Raw genomic sequence first — 14,570 nt, forward strand, 5'->3', positions numbered from 1 at the left:
CGACCACCACCTTTCAATCGTGTGCTCCTCCCCCTGTCCCAGCGAACACCGGCGCTCCAACACCACCTCCCGATTCAAAGAAAATCGACACAAAACAGAGGAGATGAAACCCTAGCCGCCGCCACCTTCTCGTCCCGATTCCGGCGCCGTTCGACCTCCAATGGCAAAATCAACACCACGATTTGACTACCCCCTTGAAGCCAGCTTCAAAACCCCTTAACCAATTTGATGATCGGTCGCCGTCACTCCGGCGACCGCCGCCGGCGCCGCCACCGGCGAGCATTGTTCGCAGTCACACGATCGCTGTGGTTACACCGTAATAACGTCATCTTTAAGAATGGCCACATGGAACCAGAGAAATTTTTGGAACTTTCCCAATTAAGGGCATGGAACTGGTTGCAGGTAAGAAATAAAACCTTCAAATTCTCTACTAATGATTGGATTACTAATCCACGTATCTGCCTGGAATGCTTGTAATGGCTATTGTGGCTAGCTGTATTTTTGTTTTATGTTGGTGCTTGTAATTGAGTGGAGGCGTGGGATTATGTTTTTGAGGGAGTTTGCGTTTTGGGTGATTTCTTGCTTGATCTGATTCTGTTCTCAAGGGGTGATGGAGTGGATGACAGATTCTGGTTTTTGTTCCCTGATGCAGAGAAGTTGTGTAGTTTTTTCCCTGTCTCCTCTGTTTGTATTTCCCTGTACTATCTTGCTTTCTTTTTTCTTAGTTTGTATTGATTTTGGAATATTTTGGTTTAGTTTAGTAATCTGAGTTTTCTATTTGATGGAAACATGTTGATTACTGATTCATCTGACTTTGCATTGCTTTATACTGATTTGTTGTGCATATAGTTCTTTTGCAATGAAATTCCTCTGTTGAATTTTAGGAAGAAAGAGCACGATTTGAAGGGATAGGGTTTGTTGAGAGAGTGTGTTGGCTGAAGAGTTTTGTGACGGATTATTTCCGTCACCAATTAGTAGCCTATATTTTATTAATTAAATAAGTGACACGTCAGCAGTTCCGTTTGATCAACTGACGGAACCTAGCGGAAGTTAACAGAAGGGCATCGTTATCACGTTTTAGATAGATGAGGGACCTTGACTGCACGTTTTAAACACAGGGGGTGTAGATCGCACATTTGTGAAACATCAGGGGCCCAAACTGGAATTAAGCAAAAAAAAACATAGTAACAAACAACTAGCTATACAATGGTTTAACTAGACCAGCCCATATACTTTTGCTGATCCAAACCCATAAAATTGCATTTTTCAGTCAAAATCCTTTCCACCCACTTTTCTCCCTCCAAATTCCCTAGAAACAAACAAAGCATCAGTGATACAAGGGAGGAACCTGACTCTACCAGCTTAGCTCCTCTTCAATTATCTGAAGAAATCATTGTCGCTTGACAGTGATGTCGGAGAAATTCTCACCGGCGCGTCGAATCGGAGACCTCAACGATTTCATTGCACCGTCACAGGCATGCATAGTCTCCCTCAAGGAATCGAAAAAGCCTGATAGAGGCGAGGTTTGCATTTCCCTTAATCTAACCATCACACTCTTTTCTTTTTCATTCTCTCTCACCTTTTTCTCTTATTTGGAAACTGAGCAAAGAAAAATTTGTATGTTAGTTTGGTTGTTTAACTGAATCATTTGCAGGTGTCAAGTGCCAACAAACAAGTGAAGTCAGAACCTGTTAAAATTTCACTCAAGGACTGTTTGGCATGCAGGTTACTCTTTTATACCTCCTTATATTTTTGGCTTTATTGCTGTAGTTTTGGGGGTGTTTAATGCAGAAGGAAATTTGTAATTCAATTCAATGGGTGTATTTCTTGAACTTCTTATATTGTTAAGAGTTTTGACATCTGTTTTTATAAACTATTTAAATTAAAATGGCCTTTCTCCTAATAAGTGTGCTTAAATGATTTAATAAAATTTTGTTGTTGATTGTTCTCCATAATGCCATGAAGTGAAAGTTTTATTATATAGATTTATAATTATAATATATACTTGTCTGGTAATGCAGTGGATGTGTCACATCAGCAGAGACTGTTATGCTAGAGAAGCAAAGTTTGGATGAGTTTCTGTCCAATATTAATACAGGAAAAACTGTGATTGTCTCCCTTTCTCCCCAGTCAAGGGCTTCTATTGCAGTTCATTTTGGCATTTCTCCACTTCAGGTGACACTTTGGATGCTTCTTTCACTCATAATTTTTTTTATATAAGATTCTGATTTGAAATAAAATTTTGGAAAGAAAATTTTGACCTTGTTTTTCCTTCGGTTAAGAGTAACACTTGTGATATTTCAGGCTTTCAAAAAGCTGACAAGATTTTTTAAATCATTGGGAGTGAAGGCAGTTTTTGATACAAGTTGCAGTTGAGACTTGACCCTTGTTGAATCTTGTGTGGAATTTATAACAAGATATAGACAGAGTCAGTTGGCCGATGATGAGAGGAGTCAATCAAGCCTACCTATGATTGCATCGGCATGCCCAAGTATAGAAATTTACATGCAAAATGACTGAGGAAAATCCAAGGTTTAAGAACACAACACAATGTTGTTTATTTAAAATTACATAACATATTAACTTTTCAGCAAATACGTGTCCAGGGTTATAATTGACATGTGTTTGAACTTTGAACTTACGTAGAAGGTCTGAAGAAACATTGAATGGTACAATTTTTTATTCTTACTTTCGAAGTAAGAACTATAACTGGAATTTCAAGATGTTTTATTGATCTGTATTTTTCAACATGGCTCCGCGCTTCTGTTGTGACTGCTTCATGCTATATCATTTTAGGGCTAGAAATATAGGCTAGGGGAGCAAAATTACTTTTCAATGTGCTGAATCGGTTTTATGGATGAGTAGAGGAGGAAAAATACTAACCAGTTGGTTATTGACATGAACATCTGGGTGCAGGTTGGATCTGCTATGCAGAAAAGCAACTTGTGTCCTATACGCTTCCTTACATTTCATCAGTGAAGAGTCCCCAGCAAACAATAGGAGCTATCATAAAGCACTATGTGTGCAAAGATATGGGACTGAGGTTGTGTTTTAATTCAAATTTACTTGAGGGGGAAAACACATACATTTACCATGATATTTATTTGCAGTGATATGCTTAGCGAAATGATTGTGTAATTATTTTAACAGGCCTGAAGAAGTTTACCATGTGACCGTGATGCCTTGTTATGATAAAAAGCTTGAGGCTGCTAGGGAAGATTTTGTTTTCCAATTGGAGTCCCATGTTGAAGCGCATGAAGGTGAAGTTAATATGATTTCAGAGGTAGATTTGGTATTGACAACTGGAGAAATTTTGGAATTGATTCAGGTTAAAAGTTTTCTTGCATTCCCTAATATTTTGTGGATCTGCTCACTTTTTATGCATATGTTAATACATATTTGGGTTCATTCTTACAGTCAAAAGAAGTTGATTTTAAAAGCTTAGAGGAGCCTCCTCTGGATAAATTGTAAGAAACTAACAACTGCTCCCATCGTTTAATTTAATGTGTTTGTCAAACAATGGTGTTCAGATACAATGTGATGCTTGCAGGATAATAAATATTAATGAAGAAGGACACCTCTATGGGGTCCCTGGAAGCTCTGGAGGTTATGCAGAAGCAATTTTCCGATACGCTGCTAAAGCACTTTTTGGAAGACAGATTGATGGGCCTTTGAACTTCAGAGGACCATTAGAAATTCAGATTTTCAGGAAGTTACTATGGAGGCAAGTTCTTGTGAACTTTCGAACCAGGGACGTGATAGAAAATTACCAAGTGCATACCACCGCATCGCAATGTGTTATCTGTTATGTGCTACACCCGATAATATTTATTTAATTTCTTACCGGGGCTAAAAGGAAAATATACATATTTTTAGGATGAAAATAAAAAATATGGGGGGTGCGGCGGCACCGGTGAGCCTCCCCGGTGCCTCCGCCCCTGGGTATCTAGAGATTTTATCCTACATTAGATTATATCCTATTCTAGCTAAGGGTAGGATATCTTATTATAGTTAAGAATAAGATATGTTATAGAGTATTTTACTCTATTGTGTCTATAATTAAACAATTGAACTTATCCATGATGATGATAAAATGTCAAAAAATGATATATTATTAGACAAATATTTAGCATGTTTCCTTTGAAGAATATTTGAATTGTATTATATTCAAATGGTCTATCATTTGACTTATCCATGATGATGATAGGATGTTATGATGTAGTTTGATTCATATAGCTGATCTCACCTGGTGTGGAAAGGCTTTGATTGTTATTGTCCTTATTGTAGAGAGTATTTGAATCCTAGTTCGGGAGTACCCTACCCAAAAGAGTATCATCTTGTTTACAGTTCTATATCATCTTGTTTAAGCAGGTGGAGGGAAAAATAGTGTTGAAATTTGCTCTCTGTTGTGGTTTCCGGAACTTGCAAAACATTGTATGCAAACTCAAAACTGGGAAATGTGATTATCATTTCCTTGAAATCATGGCATGCCCTTCAGGTACTGTGTTTTTTTTTCCTTATCTGGGATTTATTTATTTCGTTTTCCTGTGCTTTCAATATTAATATTTTTAGGATGCCCAGAAATGTGGCTTGATATTATTCTGATTAAGAATGCTCATTGAAGCAGGTTGCTTAAATGGGGGAGGTCAAATTAAACCAAAGTCGGTGCAATCTCTTAAAGAACTGAGTCAATTATTAGAATCGGTATATGTGCAAAATGTGAGTATTTTCTTAAGTTATGATCTCTTCACAAGTTTGACTTGCATAAGAATGCATTGGTGTTTGTGTTTGTCTGTTAAGGGGAACATTGTAAGTTTAAACATCACTTGCTCTTGTAGGAAGTATGTATAATAGCTCTGCCACAGTTTTTTTCCTATTCCTCTGTACTTCATGTGATCAAAGTCACGGGTTCAAGTCCTAGAAACAGTCTCTTGTATAAAAACCAAGGTAAGGCTTTGTACAATAGACCATGTGGTCGGACCCTTCTTTGGAACTTGTGCATAGCGGAAGCTTTAATGCACCGGACTTCCCTTTTTCATTTCTTATTCCAGAACAAACTTTTGGATATTGAAAACTTTCCCCCCCTGATTATCTGTGAAAGTAACTAATTAGTTCTTTCTTCAAAGTGGTTTATTTGTAAAAATTTATGGAGTTATTATGCTTTTTCTCTTCAGTGGTTCAGAATTTCAAACAGGGAATAATTCTGTTAATTTCTATATAATGCTAGGTTTGGGTAGCACTACCATTCGATAATCCTATTATTAAAGGCTTATATGACAAGTGGCTTGATCAGCCTGGTTCTGAGAAAGCTAGGAGATACATGCACACACAATATCATCCTGTGGAGAAAAGCATTACTTCGCAGTTGCTCAATTGGTGAGGTGTTGAAAAACTGAACTTTTCATGTTTCTTCTCAAGGTAAGTTTATCTGTTTATAGTATTAGGCAGAAATGTACTTTCATGCCTATGCTCTAACTCTTTGGGGATATGTTGGCATATTTAAGTCTTCCAATTTTGGTAGTCTATTATTTTTCTTTTCCTTTTAATGTATATAGACCCACGCCCTTTTAAATAGGAGAAAGAATCACAAGAATTTGTAATTGACCATCTGGACCTAGCTTAGTTGTTCCTGCGGGATTTTAGGATATAGAATCTCAATATAAGATTCCCTTACTAAACATGTCATTATAATGATGATTAGGTGAGAGTATGAGAGTGACAGTGCTGGTTGTTGGAGCACAAATTGTATGCTTTATATTTATCAACTCCTAAGTTCGATTGAAGCAGGGAATTTTGTACATTCCAACTACTGCTCCAAAATTTTCATCCATATCCAACTCCTCTGGTTTCTTTCCTTCTGGGCGTTCCCAGTAACCCAGTTGAAGTGGTAGAGTAATTTGGCGAGCAAACTCCACATTGGCTAAACCAAATGAAATGCCTGTACAGATTCTCCTTCCTGTCCCAAAAGAGATGTATTCAGAGTTTGTCCCTTCGAAATCAATAGAAGCACCATGGAACGTTTATGTTTGAAAGTTGCCTCCATCACACCGGTGCTCCAGATGTCAAGCTTCTTATTTATGTTCTCCAATTTGGTCTTCAACCCAATGATGAGAGGTAGAGGTTTCAAAGAAGGAATCAAATCTGCACGATCAAAGCCACCCGCCGATTCTGTTGCTTCATTTACAATCAACATAAATTCCTCATGATGTTCAGATATGTTACCAAATGCTGTTGTAGAAACGAAGGTGCTCATGAAAGAGTCAATCCTGCTAGTGAGATTCAGAGGACTGAATTGCTTCCATGAGTTTAGTTACCTCATCTTCTCTAACATGGGAGAAAGACTTAACCTTCTTCACACTAAGAAGCTCCAATGTACATATTTTCCTCATTTGTCTCTAGTAATCTCATCAGCAAAGGCGATGTCTTCTAATCCCTAGGCCAAAATATCAGAAGCAAGAAAGTGTGGCCTCTGCAAAAGCAAGGTCATATGTTTTCAATATTTCCTTGACCATGATAGGGGATGATACAACCACTACAGAGATCTTACCTAGTTGTAGGTGCATCAAGGGTCCATATCTTTGGTTTTGCTCCCTGAGAGCGTGGTGAGGATTTGAGCTTGCTGCTGCTAGTTGATGTAGGTTCCCAATGAGAGGCATTTTCCATAGCCCTAGTGAAGTTTATACTCTTGTCTCTTTGGCTGCTTGTTCTTTACATGCCAAAGTAATAATGGTGAAGGAAGAAGATTGAAGTTCCATGGCATGAGCCATGAAGGTATCCTCTCCTTTGTGAAAGTCTATTTTCCATAACTTAGATAAGCTTAATTATGAGGTCACGCCATGAAGTATTATTGTAGTTAAAGTATAGGCTTAATTAAGTTTCTAGTCCCTGTAATGTGCCTTTTTTCTTAATTTGGTCCTTCTAATTCTTTTCGTTTTTGGTACCGTCAAAATTTTAACTTTTGTTATTGGTCACAAACGTTAGTTTTTCCGTTTAAATGAGACTGAAGTCCATTTTAATTTTTTTTAGTGCTTATGTGGAAGCACATTGACAATGGAAGGGGCTATGTTGGAGAACCAGTGGAGTCAATTGTTTCATGTTTGGCACAGTTAGGAGATGAACAAAGTGATTTTTAATAGCCATGTGCTCCAACAGCTTTGTCTGTTGCTTTGTCTTCTTTTATTTTATTTGTTGTAATCTCCCTCCTTGTCTTTTTCACAAGCTAACAGACTTTTTTTTTTGGTCCAAAGCTAACAGACTTGTATCTCCACCTGTGGACCCTCTCAGCTTTTATTGCTGCTTGTACTGGCTTAGGCCATCCTGGGCCCGGCCCACTTTTAACATCAATACTATCAGTACTCATTGACCAAAAAAAAAAATAACAAGCAGTATCAAGTATAAAGTTTTTTTTTTTACTTTTATGATAAAAATCACCGACAGCTGAACCTACATTAATAATTTAATATAATCATCTTCAAATCCAGTAACTTTTATGATAAGAATCACCGACAGCTGAACCTACCTTAATATAATCATCCTCAAAAACAGTATAAGGTTTAAATATATAATCAAATTAAACTTTATACTTTATAGCCTCATACAGGATCATATTTAACTCAAATAGAATTATCTTTATAACTTCAATTTCAGAAGAAAAAGAAATACTTCACATCATCCTGTTTTGACTTTTGACATTTAGTCAGAGCTCAGAATTCTTTTTGCCGTTAAGCCAGTAGGTTTCTTGGTCATGTGTCATTACTAAAAAAACATTTACAGGATTTAAAGTCCTTAAAAACGTGAGATTCAATTATCCAATCCACCGTGCATGTAGATTAAGGTGTGTAAGGGTAAACAGTTTAACAGTTTAGTCATATGCTTAAGATATATAATTAGCGTTGTTCATCGTAGAAACACTTATTTTTAAGTTAATTTAAAAAATTAGAAACTTATTAAAATAGGTTGAAAATATGAAACAACTAACAAGAATAAGTTTATATGAAACAACTAACAAGTATAAGTTTCTATTTATAAACTACTCTGAACTAGTAATTATGAAATTAAGTTCAAAACATCTTATAGGTAGATCATAAATTATATACACAAGCTCTCTTATACATTCAAGCTCTTATGTTATACGATACAATCAAATAGACTAAAATAAAAAGCAACATAATTTCTCCATAAGATTCAAGAATATACTGAAGGGTATTCCTTTCACTAGTTCTTTGGATTAATGAGAAAATGAGCATCTTCCTTCCAATTTTTGCTTTCCCCTCCACTATGGATGCATATATCAAACTAAAAAAAGTTCTATAAATAAATGTGACTCGCAAAACAGTTAACCATTATGTGTGCTCTCAGCTAATTTGATATTTTTATTTTGTGAAAGACAATTAATTGCAAAAACAAAATTACTATTTTTATCAATTAAGGCAGCAGTAGCACACTATAATGGCACTACATATCTGTACATGGAATATGGACCCGTGTCTCAATTGGTAAACTAAACTTGGACCAGCAACAGCAACAGAGTAACCTCCAAATGAGGACAAAATTCTTGATATGTGAGAGACTGAGATCAGATTCCTGCAGCACTACTTTTCCAAATGTCCATATATAATGATACAAGTAACTACGTGTAGCCGGTGTCGGGTGGCCCTGCTATTCAAAGCTCATTCACTATCTGCTAAGCTCTGTTCAGTCTTTTCCTTTTGTTAAGTTATCAAGACTTGAAATAATAATGGGTGTTTCTGGTTCTTAACAAAGGGCAGTAGGGAACTAATTAAATTTGAACCAAAAATCAATTTTTTTTTCTCCTCCAGTCATACGAGAATCTCAATTAAGCACATGTTTAGATGCACGGTGAAATTAAAATTACGTTGGACATTAACAACTTCTCTTAACTTGTATGACCATTCACCAAAGTTTAAGTTTTATTGTGATTTTTCATCATTTATTCAAATATGCATTAATTTTCTGAAGAGAAATTTTAAATCCATAGTTTATGACATTATTGTACTACTATGTGTGAGGGACCGCTAGCAACCAAACTGGCAAGAGCACTTTACTTCTGTTACCTAGCAGAGACCAAAGGAAGTAAGCTTAACGTGCATGTCACTCAATATTGTTGTTGTGCTAACAGTTAGTAGTAGTCCCTTCCACTTTCTGTGTCTCAAGTTAGATGTTTTACTACCAATTTGTTCTACAAATTTTTGAAAATTTGGAACTTTGGACAGCACTCTCCTAATGCAAACATTCGATTTGGACAAAATTAGAGCAATAGCATATTTGAAATTAAGGTCGGCACTGGGCACAGACAGAGCCAACCTCACTAGGGTCACCTTTTAGGCCATCAATTAATAATGTCTCTTTCAAAGTGTTATCACTCATTCTTCTATTATTATTCAAAATTCACTTTCTCACTGTTATAAAAGTTCTAAAAGATTCTTAATCTAAATACAACTTGCTCGTGACCCAGCCAGACAAACCCCATTGCTCCCACAGTAATATATGCCCCCCTTTCTCCCTTTACTTATCCATTTAAGCCATCATTCAATCCCACACACTGCATTATTTCACAGTCCTCTTCTTTACCTCTCTTCACTGCAAAAAATAACAAAACAAAATGGCTCAGCTTAATCTTATACTTGTCTATTTACTCTTCTTAAGCTTGAGTCTTTTTTCATGTCCTACTTCAGCCCAGTTAAGTCATCACCACTATGCACAAACCTGCCCCAATGTTGAAAAAATCGTCAGAGAAGCAGTCAAAAAGAAATTCCACCAAACTTTTGTCACAGTTCCTGCAACTCTTCGTCTCTTCTTCCATGATTGCTTTGTTCAGGTAATTAATTCCATGCATTAGACATTTCACAATTTTTTCAGCTGCTCAACACTTTCTTTTTCCTCCAATTTGAGACCTTTTTTTTGAAGTCTCAACAAGAAGAACCCTCTACACTCTACACTACAATATCATGTCATTGAACTGCTTAAATTCTGTTTATGTTGTGTCTTCAATATTGCAGGGTTGTGATGCTTCTGTTTTGGTAGCATCCACAAAACAGAACAAAGCAGAGAGGGATCACCCTGATAATCTTTCATTAGCAGGAGATGGGTTTGACACAGTGAACAAAGCAAAAGAAGCAGTGGATGCTGTCCCTCTATGCAGAAACAAAGTCTCATGCGCTGATATTCTTGCAATGGCAACCAGAGATGTTGTTGTACTGGTTTGTTCACAATTGACTCTGACTATTGATTAATTAATAGCATGTTTGAATTGTTCTTCATAATCAATTCTGACATCAGAACCGACTCACTATGTGTGTATTTTGTCCCATAACTTAAAGTTTCTTGATTTGAACATAATGCAATTGCATTTGACATGTTGTTTAGGCTGGTGGACCTTACTATGAGGTTGAATTGGGAAGATATGATGGGCTAAGATCTAAAGATTCAGATGTGAATGGAAGGCTACCTGAGCCAGGATTCAACTTGAACCAGCTTAATTCTCTGTTTGCTGCAAACGGGCTTACACAGACAGAAATGATTGCGCTTTCAGGTAATTATGCAAACGCGTGTTAACACTTTCCAAATTCCAATCAAAGGGTGCCAGCCCAATAATAATTCTAAACAGGTGCCATGCAATGGAAAATGATCTCTGTTTCCTAGTGAATGCTATAATTGTGTTTCGAAAGCAACGGGTGACTATTACTGGAATGAATTTAGCTGTCTCGCAATATGAATTATGAAGTCACTTTTAACTATCGCTCTCAATCATGTTTTATTACACATGCATGAATATGGATTGAGTAGTGCATTGCATGTTCCACAGCCATAAAAGTTCACATTCAATTAAAATATTTTCACTCGTTACTTTTTTTAGAAATCACTCGGTGTTATTTTTTAATTAGGATTTAACTTAACAATCTAGACAGTTTTACACATACATCATTTTGCTATGTTGTATTGTTTATTGATTTTATTCATAATATGCAAAATAGTGAATTTTAATTGAACCATGTGCAGAACTTTTAACATGATAAGATTTTATTGATGGAATTGAAACTTGAGATATTATTTGGAGACATAAAATATTGATTTCATAAAAACACATGATTAGTTGGTTTAAGTCATACGTGTTTGATTTCTTTTGAGTAATGACTTAGATTTGGAAAAAAAATATATCTTGTTGAGAGAATTAGTTCAACCAAAGGGTGAGTGAACCTGTTCGAACATTATAAGCTCTCATAGAAGATATGAATCAGACAAAAAAAATGATAATAATATATCTTTTAACACATTTGTAATTTGTTACTATCAAATAAATTATATATGCATATTAGTAAATATAATAACTAATGTACAAAGATTCGTGTAAATTTTACCTAATAACAAAATATATTAATATATTACGAACATCTTTTACTACATTAATTAATTATGCAGGTGCTCACACAGTTGGATTCTCCCATTGTAGCAAGTTCTCTCAAAGAATATACAATTTCAAGAGCAAGAGCCAGGTGGATCCAACAATGAACAGGCAATACGCCACAGAACTAAAATCACAATGCCCAAGGAACGTGGACCCTAGGATCGCCATCAACATGGACCCAACCACTCCAAAGGCATTTGACAATGTTTACTTTCAGAACCTTCAGAAGGGAAAGGGCCTTTTCACCTCGGACCAAGTTCTCTTCATGGACTCAAGGTCCAAGGCCGCAGTGAATGCCTTTGCAAGCAGTAGCAAAACTTTCAGGGCCAACTTCGTTGCTGCCATGACCAAATTGGGTCGAGTTGGAGTCAAGAATGCACATAATGGGAACATTCGAACTGATTGTTCTGTGATATGAAACTTGACATAAAAAATAAGCACGAGTTGAAATATTAAAGGGGGGTGGGGATTATTATTACAAATTAAGGGAATACGTTTGATGTACATGTGTTTTCCTTCATGCTTAAAATAATAAGGAATGCATGTCGTTATGTTGTTTCTTTAGTCATTTTTCTTACAGCTGTTTGATTGAGATAATCAATTTGAATGCAGCGAAAATAGCAGCATAAAGTGATAAAGCAATTAACTTTGTTGACTCTATTTAGAGAATAAAGTGAAGATGGTAACATAGAAGACAATTAATTATGAATAGACACTCAAATAGAGTGTGTTCCAACAATTTAACTTTTAAGAGAGAAAAAAAAAAAGAAAAAGAGAAAGAGGTGCCTTAGCAGGATTGCTCCTATAATTTGTTTGGGCTTTCCAAAATCTTGATCAACCTCCCCATATCTTCCACATAAAGAGGTGGCCTGGCCTGCCACTCATAAATAGTTCAGTGGAGTTTTTTTTTCAAGGGGGCTAAAAGCCCAAAAACTTGGAGCTAACACCTTACATACAGTGTGTGAAAAAAACTAAGGTGATACCAAATACCAGGGCACCAGGGGGCAATAAAATGGAAGCATCTATGTCCTATCAGAAAGGTGAGAAATAACTCAAATAAGCATCTACAAACTAGATTATTATATGTGAAATCCGCATGCATTATCAATTCTTCATCAAGAAAAATGGTTGGGTCTAAATTCCGCTGGGTTTTGAGGAACATTGTCCACAAGGACGAAGTGGAAACAGCAGAAGAAGAAACGTAGCAAAAAATCAGTCTCAGAAAAGAAAATCCGTCACTAATCTAACGACCAATTTGCGACGGAATACATCCCTCTCTAAAAATGATGAGTTCAAATCCACAGCGACGGATAGTTCCCTCGCTATGTTTGCGAGGAAAACCAATCTGTCACTATTAGCGACGAAATAAAAATTTAAATGGCAAGTGACATAGCGACGAATATTTTCTGTCTCAATTAGCGACGGAAATCAATATCCGACTCTAATAATTTAGTGACGCCAATTCCTGTGACGAATTATTTTCCGTCGCTAACTTCTTAGCGAGGGATTTTTCCCATAACTAGCAAGGGATTTCTTTCCTCTCTAATTTGCATTTTTTTTAGTACTGAAACCACCCTGCAGAAGTCGCACATAAAAATGAGACAGATGCAAGGCTTTGAGAGTATTCTTCTGCAATGACTATAATAAATTGTGCATTAAAAAAAAAACCAAGAGCAACATTTTCAGGACTGAATATACATTGGGTTTCTTAGAACTATTCTTAAATGCTAAATCCGCATTATTGTTGCAACTTGGAAGTAATGACCCCATGCTTTATACCTAAACTCTGGGGGAATCATAATGGAAATTGGAAAGTATCCCAGTGGAGTTGGAACTTGGAAATTGGAATGGAAGAAGTGGCCTTATAATCATTTGAAGGGTCATTTGTTTGATCTAGAAGCCAAAGACACATAATGACATGCCTTAATGTGGATACAGATGACACAGCTAATATTCAAGATATTAGAGTATCAATATTTTAAAACAAGAGAGAAATTGATAATACTACTTTTAATAGTAGGGTCACAGATTCAATTTTTAGATATACAAATATAAGAAATGTGGATAATAGACATAGATAATAATGGGTTAGTGCTGGCCAACGTCATCTGCGTTCACTTTCAAGTAGACCCAAGGCAGCAAGTTGCAGATAATAACATATAGAAATCCAAACATTTAAAAAGGACCATCGTACCGTGCCCCCGATTTCTTGCTGATCACATAATCATGTGGATGAAGAATTGGATGTGGGGAATAAATTAACTAAATATATGCCTAAGGTATCTAGCTTCATCATCATATGCTGTCCAAATATTTTTATTGTATATATACCCTTTTCACCTATCTTAAAAGTTTCAATTAGATCAAACATGAGAAGAAAGGAACCCAAGTGTGTGTCTCTTCCAAAATAATTACCTTCACCTTTAACTAAACTTTTTTACAATTTAAAGAAGTTTTAAAGGAAACTGTAATCATATATAAAATTATAAATCCATCATAACTGGAGCATAAAACTATAAGCCCTCCAAATTATCAAAAAAAAAAAATTCATAAGAAATTTCACAATATAAAAGTAAACTCATTTGGCATGTGAGAAAACCATATATCTAAGAATGTACGTGGAGAAGAAAATTGTATGAAGAGCATAGAGAATTAGGGGAAATTTCTAATTTACTATCATATTTTTTTATGAATCTTGTGTTACACAATGATGCTTATTTGTGTAGTTATGAAAAATATCAAAGTTTAGGAGAAGAAAATAAAAGTAAAAGATGAAATGAATTCTTTATTAGCTGTAGACAGGGGTGAAAAATATGTTAGGCTAGATTTTATTTAAAAAAATTAAGGTATGAGTTTGGTCGGTTACCTATAATAACTGTTTTTCAGGCCTGAATCTGAGCCTTTTTGAAAGTCTGACTTGACTTGTTGACCTATTTAAAAGTCTGCTTTACAATAAGATATTTAAGTAGATTGACAAACTTACTTGTAAACATGTCATCAAACTTATAGGTTAACGAGCTAAAATATACTAACACCATTATCTCATCTAACATAAAATAAAAATGTCAACAATCCATTTCTGAATATGTTTTATATGGTTAAATTTATATATAGTCTAACATGTTTAAAAATATAAATAAGTCAA

The 14,570-nt window shown here is 35.7% G+C and overlaps 1 protein-coding gene and 1 pseudogene across 1 annotated transcript; both read left to right on the plus strand.

The window, feature by feature from the left end:
- The first annotated feature begins 1,258 nt into the window (after positions 1-1,258).
- On the plus strand, positions 1,259-7,423 carry LOC130740899 (protein NAR1-like; annotated as a pseudogene).
- Positions 7,424-9,470: 2,047 nt separating this feature from the next.
- LOC130740901 (peroxidase 51-like) lies at positions 9,471-11,989 on the plus strand. The gene is made up of 4 exons (XM_057593619.1): positions 9,471-9,838; positions 10,020-10,220; positions 10,387-10,552; positions 11,440-11,989. Exons 1-4 carry the CDS (start codon positions 9,623-9,625, stop codon positions 11,841-11,843), a joined length of 987 nt encoding a protein of 328 aa, XP_057449602.1. The 5' UTR covers positions 9,471-9,622; the 3' UTR covers positions 11,844-11,989.
- Positions 11,990-14,570: the final 2,581 nt, after the last annotated feature.

Source organism: Lotus japonicus, chromosome 2 (assembly GCF_012489685.1).
Source record: "Lotus japonicus ecotype B-129 chromosome 2, LjGifu_v1.2".
NCBI classification, from domain to species: domain Eukaryota; kingdom Viridiplantae; phylum Streptophyta; class Magnoliopsida; order Fabales; family Fabaceae; genus Lotus; species Lotus japonicus.

Excerpts from the sequence above, each read along its gene's own strand:
- LOC130740901 (XM_057593619.1), top strand. The coding sequence starts at position 9,623 with ATGGCTCAGCTTAATCTTATACTTGTCTATTTACTCTTCTTAAGCTTG. Across the intron at positions 9,839-10,019 it reads TCCATGATTGCTTTGTTCAG|GGTTGTGATGCTTCTGTTTT; the intron begins GTAATTAATTCC and ends TCAATATTGCAG. Across the intron at positions 10,553-11,439 it reads AGAAATGATTGCGCTTTCAG|GTGCTCACACAGTTGGATTC; the intron begins GTAATTATGCAA and ends TTAATTATGCAG.